At 45.4% G+C, this 8,730-nt stretch overlaps 1 protein-coding gene across 1 annotated transcript in view; it reads right to left on the minus strand.

Annotated features, from left to right (window-relative positions):
• Positions 1-7,999, minus strand: part of CLNK (cytokine-dependent hematopoietic cell linker) — a 96,795-nt gene extending 88,796 nt beyond the window's left edge. Inside the window, exon 1 of the mRNA XM_008573224.1 lies at positions 7,900-7,999. Coding sequence (XP_008571446.1) covers positions 7,900-7,999 — 100 coding nt within the window. The remainder of the gene's footprint in view (positions 1-7,899) is intronic.
• Between the last annotated feature and the right edge of the window lie 731 nt (positions 8,000-8,730).

Below are 8,730 nucleotides of genomic sequence, written 5' to 3' on the forward strand. Positions count from 1 at the left end.
CATTTTGAAACCACTCTGCCTACATGTCACTTGACTCCTTATTTGACCTGCTTCGCTTCTTTGATGACTAGTGAGATTGAACTTTCACTGTTTTTTAAATGGTTTGGGGCTGTTTGCATTTCTTCTTTGGGAAGCTGTCTGTGCATGTCTTTGTTTTTCAGCAAGGTCTTTCACAGCCACCGTATCCACCCTTGGACAGTATGCTTTGGGAGGTAACTTCTCTCGATTTTCGGGCAACTATCTAAAAAGTCCCAAGGCAGGGGAAAGCTCCAAAGGATGCTGCTTCCGTGAGCTGACTTGTTTGTGTCTTTAACAATCCTTGGCCCTTGCATTACACCTTTCCTCCGAGGCTCTCAAAGTGCGTCACAGGAGCAATTAAGTGAGCATCGCAACACACGTCGGGTGTAAATATTTATGAGGCCTAGTTGGTGGCGCAGAATAGTTAAGAAGTGAGATGTTAGTAACCAGGAGACCACAGCCCACGATTCTAACTTCGCTTTACCATTTTAATCCTCAAAATGACCCTGTGGGGTAGCTGTTACTGTTCCAAAATTACAGAAGAGGAAACAGGGCATTTGAAAGGCTCAACAACTTGCCCAGTCCACAGAGCCACCACGGGTGAGGAATTTGCCACCAGTCTATCTGCTTCCCCAGTCCCTGCTGGCCCCCTGCCCCGGGCCTGTAGGAAGTGGCGAGTCATGTCTCAGAGGCACCGTGCAGCTGCGGCCTCGAAGCCCTTGTGGTTAGCAGTTGGCACCCTTTCAAGTTACTTGAGATTCTGCAGAAATTAACAGTAAATCATCCAGGGAGGAACACATCATTTATCTGGGGTCTGAGAGCTCTCTCTTGACACCTTAAATATATGGCCTCTTCACTGACATCTCGGTCCTTGATTAAGGCCTCAAAAGGCTCCCTAGCCTTGTAACTCATGACTGGTGAAATGGAAATGATATGTTTTTGTGACTGTGGCAAGCCGTGCTATAGATCGAAGGCAGCAGTTCCAATGTGGCAGCATGCAGGTCTGAGCCCAGGGGTTTTGAATACAAGCCCAGTTCTTCCTGGGATCCTAGAAGGAACTTCAGCTTTTAAATTAGGGTCTGGTCTTCTTTTGATCTTGGCCTTGTCTGGATTTTAAAATCAAAGACAGTTAGTGCCAGAAAGCACGTTGGAGATGATGCCAATTAATCCCTTTATAAGTGGGACAACTGGGGCCTACAGCTGCTGGCGTCTTGTTCCAGGTCTCAGACTCTTGGAGACAGAGCTGGGGTCTTCTGACATCTAAAAATAGTGGAAACATAGGGAAAAGGAAAGAACCCATATTTTAGAGCACGTGTCTGGGTTCTGAGCTGGGTTTGACTCTGGGTGGTAGGCTTTTTTTTTTTTAAATATGGGCCAGTTCAGACCATTTACATTTATTTTCACAATTTCTTTTTAGTTTTTAAATTCAACATTCTTTTTTATTTTTTGACATACAAAACCGTACATAGTTGCTGTATACAGCTTGATGAATTTAGAGATAAGTATACACCCTTGAATGGACACATGTTACATGATATCAATCATATGATAAATCTAAAATAGACAAACTCATGGAAGCAGCGTGGAAGGCTGGATGCCAAGGGCTGGCGGTGGGGGTGGGGGTGCGGAGGAGAAAAGGAAGAGGTATTAATTAATCAAAGTGTGAAGAGTTTCAGTTATACAAAAGAAGTACGTCCTAGAGATCTACTGTACGGCATAGTGACTATATTTAGTGACTATAGTAAACAATACTGTATTGCATACTTAAAATTTTGCCAACATGGTAAGTTTATGTTGTGTTCTTATCATACACACATGCAAGGTATAATTATAAATAAAGAGGGCAGAAGGAAACTTTTGGAGGTGATGGATAGATCAATGGCATAGATTTCAGCTGACAGGCATTTCTAGCTCCATATGGCAGATGAAACTAAAACTCAGAAGAGTTAAGCAACTTGCCTAAAGTGGCACAGCAAGCAATTGGCAGACCCAAGATCTGTCCGACTCTAACTCCCTTACCATATACAAGACTATATAGCAGCATGCTAGCCTGCAGAGTCCTGTGCATGGGGGAGCCGATTGTCAGGCTGTCTGAAAGTGGCTTATCTGATCCATGCTGCCTCTCAGGGGAGCCCCGGGTGACGGTGCTCATTCATATGTCATATCCTCTGGGATTATGCACCCTAGGGCTCTCTGTGCGTCAATGCAAGCCAAGTGAATTAGCAGAGGAAGCATCAGCAAAACAGGGAATGGTACTGTTATTCCAGCTGAGGCCGCTGCTGTGAGCCAGATTGCTGGAGAAACAACAGGGGGAGGAGAAGAGGAAGGCTGGAACCAGCCACCATGGGCCTGGGAAGGAGGGCATCAGAGAGGTGTCCTGGACACCACCGTTTTGTCTGGCTGGAATGTGGACATTGTCCTGACTCCAGCAACTGACAAGCTATCTGAAAAGGCTCCTAGGTGAACACTCTGCAGCATGACAGCCCAGGGTGATTAATGAAAGACGCTGCTAGCAAACTTCATGGAGATGTGATGTGCTCTGTCTGCCCATGTGTTAGCAAGCTTCCTCTTGCTGGAGGATGACAAGGATGCACACCGGCTTCCTTTCGTCAGCAGCATCAATAACAGGGCCACGTGCGAATGGGCCATGGCTGGATGGTGTTAGAGCTCGGCAGCCACCCTTCTGCCCTGCCTACCTCCTGCTGCCCTCCACATCTGGGCCGCAGGGGAGCAGGTCTCTTTTCCTCTGCGTTTCTGGCGTGTGTAGGCAGGTGTCAACACTGCAGCAGGAGAGTTCATGGGATATGAAACAAACAAGGTTGACCCTGGAGGCCTGTGGTTTGCAGTGTTTAAGTCTCATTGCAAACTCAGATTTTTAATTCTAAATTATTTTTAATTTTTAATATTATTTAATAATTCAATACATTTAGTGATTTTTAATTTTTAAAGGATGCTACAGTAAACACGTCTCCCTGCTTCTCCCTCCTGCTGCCTGGTGGAAGTGGATCTCATGAAGCAGGCAGGGTGTACTTGTGTTCTGCTTATCCATGGGAACAAAGTTTGGATGGTGTGTTTTTCCAGTCCCATAGAGATGGGACTTGGTCCTGTCTCCAGGGTCAAGCTCCCGGCATGGAGACTAATAACTCATTGTACCCTCGAGTGCCACGTGTGCGGTCCCCTCTGGGTCTCTCCAGGCACTGACTACTAGTCCAGAATTTGGCAGCAAAACCCTTGGGAAATAATCAGGTGATTTCACACTGCCAGACTTCTCCCTCTCCTAAACCTCCAAGATTAACTGGCTCAGCTCCACAGCTCATTTCAAGTTCTGCCCCTGAAATGAAAAGGCTACTCCACAATAAAACTTCCTGGTTTTTGAAAGACAGTTGACAGTTCCAAGAGTTACTAAACTCGCTTTGAATATAATCTGGAGGTAAATGAAGAAGGATTTAAAGTCCCTGCATTCATTCCCTTCTTCCCTTTGTTTGAATGTCTGCACTACGTTGGGAATTGAGCACTTTACAAAAATGATTTCACTCAAACCTAGTAGCTATTCTTGGTGGGCAGCATTTTTATCTCAATTCCAGGGCTATTATAGATTACTAGTGCTGAGTGGGACATTAAAGAATATAAAGTAACCTTGCATTTTTCAGATAGATTGACTGAGGCTGGCTTCTGGAGGACAGTGCTGTGTGTCAGGCCCAGCCTGTCTGATGGCGGGGCCCACATTCCCTCATCTGCACCACTCGGAGGTGGAGGGTTTGCATCCGGGAGCTCGGGAGCTAGTGTTTGAAAATGAATGTGCTCAAAAAATAGGGAACCTGAAGAGACACCCTAGCAGGGCTGTGTCATCCTGGAGGCAGTGTGGAGCTTAGCAAGGCACGTAGTTAAAGAGCTGCGTCTCAGAAAAGTAATGCAGCAGGAATGTATGATTGACTGGAGAGGGAAGGGTGGGGTAGTGACAGCCAGAACAGGAAGCATATTCTTTGCCTCCCATGTGGCCATCAAAGCCCTCCTGTCGTCACTTGGCATGTCCCTGACACCTGTCTAATCACTCACACTTGCATAACTAGATAGAGAGCAACTTGCCTTCTCCGACTTCCTACTTTAGACTCCCAGCTCCTAAAAGGGAGACCTGGCAGCTAACACAGTGCCTGGGGCATGGCCCAGACAAACAAATATGCTGTCCAATGAGCATGAATGAGTGAATGAACGCCATGCTCGCACACACAGGGAAGCACAGGTGAGGGAGCATTCAAGAGTGAGATGGTTCACAGATGCACTGCAGACCAAGTCTGGGTGTCTTCACGGACCTGTCCTATCCCAACAAGGCCAACAGTATCGAGCACATGGAGGGACTTACTCCATGTGTACACACGCGCCACTTAAATCCTCCAGAACAGGCTCTACATATTTGTTGCAGATCCGAGATTAGAGGGGATCTCCCAACCCCACATTGCTTTGAAGCAGATGAAATTCTCCCCCAGGTGGAATCAGACCAAGGCTCATATTTAATAAGTGAATAAAGGGGTTCATTCTCTCTTAAAGGTATCCCTGATTAGTTTAAAGAATCTTCCTCTTATCTATTTTATTTTCATAAAAAATATCTGGGGCATGCAACTCCCTGGAGGGCTCCTGGGGAAAACCCCGCCTGTTTCAGAACCTCCTGGAGCGCACGCCTCCGTAGGTGCTCCTGATGGGTGAGGCCAGCCTGCTGCCACTTCCTCAGAAACCCGTCCTTCCAGGTCCTCTGGAGTTTTTTTTTTTTTTTTTTTTTTTTTTTTTGAGTTCTGGGGCATTTCTTGCTCTAATAAGAAGCTCAGTAAAGCTACAAGGTGGCATGCACATTTGAGATTGGGGAGGGAAGGGGGTGGACAGCCCTTCTGTGTCTGTTGGAAGAGTTAACTCCCACAGCTAGCTTAGCAAGAGGGCCGTGGTATGGAGTGCCAGGGTTGTTTTCAATATTAGTAGAAATAATTATGTCTACTGTTTACCTTACCTCAACTAGCTATCTAGCTTCAGGGAGGTTATTTACCCTTTCTAGGCTGCATTCTTCTCTCCTATAGAGGGAGACTAATGAGTGTGTTTGTTAGGATCCACTGAGAGCTACCATTCAGCTCTTAGAACAGGCCTAGCACACGGCGAGCACCCCACAACTGTTAGCCTATGTCATTTATTGAGAACCTACTACGTTCTGGGCACACAAAAGAGGTTATTCATTTATTCCCCAAACACAGGCGTTGCTGCAGGTTCAGGGATGGACAAAAGAGTCTGCTTTCCCAAACACCATTTCTAAAATGTACGAGGCACTGAAACAGAAAGAGGCTTGTCTGAGGCCACACGGCTAGCAGGCAGGTCAGCTGAGATTGAACCCCGTGCCCAGCGAACTGATCCCACGCTGCAGCCCTGTCCACCAGCAGCGACTCACCTTCATCACCAAATGCTGATCAATATAATTTCTGTGGGGATGAATACATCGGTCTAATAGTTATTAAAGTAAGACAGAACCAAATATGCAGTTTTCAGACATTTCGATTTGATTTATATATCTCAAATACTAATTTACGTTCATATAATACTTTTGCTATAAAATATGCAGTGGTACAGAGATTTGTATGTCTACGGGTTTTTTTTTTTTTTGAGTTTATAAATGGTTTGGAACAGGTTGCAGAAACATCGTCTGTTGCTCTTTTTAATATATCTTGAGCATGCTATGACACATCCTGAAATAATTTGTTTTGGAAAAAAGCACTGCTCTTCTCTCTCTTTTTTTTTTTCCAAATGTAACAGTAAATATTACTTTGATGTATGTAATTGCTTCAACCCTCTCCATTTGAAGGAAGGTTTCTAACCCTTCCATCTCCCATCTCTTGCTATTGTCAAGAAATAACAAAAACGGACTTAAAATGCATTATTCAAATGTATTTAATGTAAACATTAAAGAAGTCTGAGAACAGCCACAAATTTTCCTTTGCTTAAAGTGGTTTTGAAAAATACTTCAAGTATTGTCTTACGAATTCATTCATTCTGCTTAGGGAAGATATTTATTCTGGCATGTCTTAGGATCCCAAACTGCTTATGGTGTCTGGCACATGGGAGGGACTGAAGGATGCTTGGAGGATTGACTTGAGTTGATCTAAATTTGGATGTGAGGATTGATGTATATCATGGAGACCCTCCAATACCACTAGGACTAGAGACCATCCCAGAAGGGCTCGACGACGAAGTCCTGGCTGGTGCAGGAGGGACCGCACAGTGTCTGAGCCTCAGGACATTGCCTCGGGTCAGTCTGCCCATCAGTGCAGAGCTGGGTTTGGTCTCTTGTCAGTCATTTAACCAAGTTAGCACCACATTCTGAGCTTTTCAGCTACTCCATGAGCCCCATGAGGGTAGGACTTTGTCTTTTGTTTCTGCATTTTCAGCAGCCTCTACAAGTCTTGCTGCCATTACTTTTCTGCAACTATTTGTCTCAATTGAAGGTCAAAGAAAAGGAACCATAGAGGCACTTGGCTTTCTCGTCTGCTCGCATGTGAGACCCCAAAGTGGACTTGTGGCCTGGCCCACGTTCCATCATTTAAAACATCCCTGGTACAGGAACGGAAGCCTCCTCCTCAGTGGCTCTCTTGGCTGTTTAGAGACCTGGGGGTGGGAGTGGACATAGGCCTGACCTGCAAAGCCGTGCGGGCGGGGGCTTCCCAGACTAGGCCTGAATCCCACACCTGCTGGCTGTTCAACCCACGCCACATCCCTTCTGCTTTACCTTGGTCCCCATGTAACCTCCGGGTTCACTGCCAGCCGTGTAATCTTATCACACTAACATTTTCTGTGTGTGGGTGATGGTCAGCTTATTTGCTACAGAATCAAAAATTGTACTCCTCTGTTAATAAACAAGCAAATATTCTGACCTATTTTTTGGCGGAGTGAAGTTCTGGAATTTCAAATCACTGGATTCTTCTTTTGTTGTCCTTTTAATGCCCCTGGGATGAAAGAAAATAGATTACAACCAGGAAATAGCAAGAAGCTAGAGGAAAAAATTAATTAAGTGCATTCATTCATGGAAACAACCACCCAGTCAGATTTAAGTAATTAACATCTCACACGTAATTCGAAATCTCTCTTTGCATTTCCACTGGGGGTTAAAAAAAGATGTGTTTAAAATAATTCAATTACTTAAGAAATTTTTTAAATGTAAGAGCTTTATTTTGCAGGGGACAGTAGCCACGGTGGAAGCAGCGCCTCAGTCAAGGTGAGGGTGTGGGCTGCTCTCCTGTGTTGGCAGGTGACCTCGCCACTGTCCCCAAGCTCCACGAGTCTCCTCTGCCTCACCCGTAAAGCCAAGAGCATCAGACTTTTGCTACATGGTTGACGGGAGGCTGTTAAGATACTGAAAGGACAGCAGCCATGAGCCAGACAACGTTCTAGATGCTTTTGCGCTTTAGTTGAATTGGACAAAAATCTAGCAATCATCATCCAATGTGGGAAAGCAAACCATTTAGCAAGAACAACTCTGATTTGAGCCATATTTACTGAACTCCTGCATAATTTAGGCATTCTGCAAAGGCACTTTCTATGAAGAGATTAAATTATTTTAAATTGAGTTAATTTGTTAAAATTCATTAGCTATATTCACTATCATAAAACATCATTGTTATGCATCCCTAGTTCATTTAATTAGCCGAGTTAACCATACTTTCTTTTCTTTTGCAGGCATTTCATTAGCTTTATCAAATGCTGACTGGTGATTTTTCCACGCAAATGCTCCTTGACGACCACCTCGATAGGGCCCCTCCCCACCTCATCCTTGCGGGTCTCTCCACTTGGTCCTCACACTTTCTCTACACCCCCCCCCAACAGGGCACGGTCCCCTCTGTCTTGGATGCCCACTGTCTTTCTTTTTCTCATTCAGCTCCAGTGCCACTTCCTCGGAGCAGCCCTCCTTGACCTCTAAGGCTGGCTCTTTCACGGCCGTTGTCTGAGTTCCCATCTCACGTTTGGTTTGACTGGTAGCTCCTATTCACGTCTGACAACACTGGTGCCCTGCCATCTGCAGGCGAGCAGAGACCTGCAGGGCTGAGCGTCCCCAGGACTGGTCCGTGCCTGGCCCACAGTGGGCCCCAGTGGACACATATGAATATACACGTGACAGAAGGACCCAGGAAACACCTCGTGGTGGCCTGAGGCCCTCTCTCCACCTGGACTTTGTGTGTAGACTATGGAACGCAACATGACCAGTGAACAGTTCAGTGAGTTGCTTGGATATATTTTGTCACTGTGTAAGTTGACCATCTAGAAAGATGACAGCATGTCATCATTACTCATCTCATGTTTTCCTTATTTAACTATTTTGAAATGATTTCATTCTTGTATTATTTCTTGTATTTCACTGTTCCTTTTCTATGCAGGTAAAGCTAGATTCATAAATCTGTATCTGCACCCTGACTTCTCTTCGAAGTCTTAGATGTGAACATCCACCTATTTTCTCGGCCTTTCTACTGGTTAAGTGGATCCAGGCTCCTTTCCTAGGGAGAGGCTCCATTGCTGACGTATTTTCAAACCGGCACTCTGGGCGCTAACCTTGAGTCTTCTTTTTCCTGCTCCTCTATCATGACCATCTTGCTAATTCGTTACCGGATCCTAAGAATCTCATCCCCAAGATGCCTCTCGACTCCATCCCCACTGTTCACCCCATAAGCTACACTCAGTCTTACTCCAGCG

Source organism: Galeopterus variegatus, unplaced genomic scaffold (genome assembly GCF_000696425.1).
Source record: "Galeopterus variegatus unplaced genomic scaffold, G_variegatus-3.0.2 Scaffold51, whole genome shotgun sequence".
NCBI classification, from domain to species: Eukaryota; Metazoa; Chordata; class Mammalia; order Dermoptera; family Cynocephalidae; genus Galeopterus; species Galeopterus variegatus.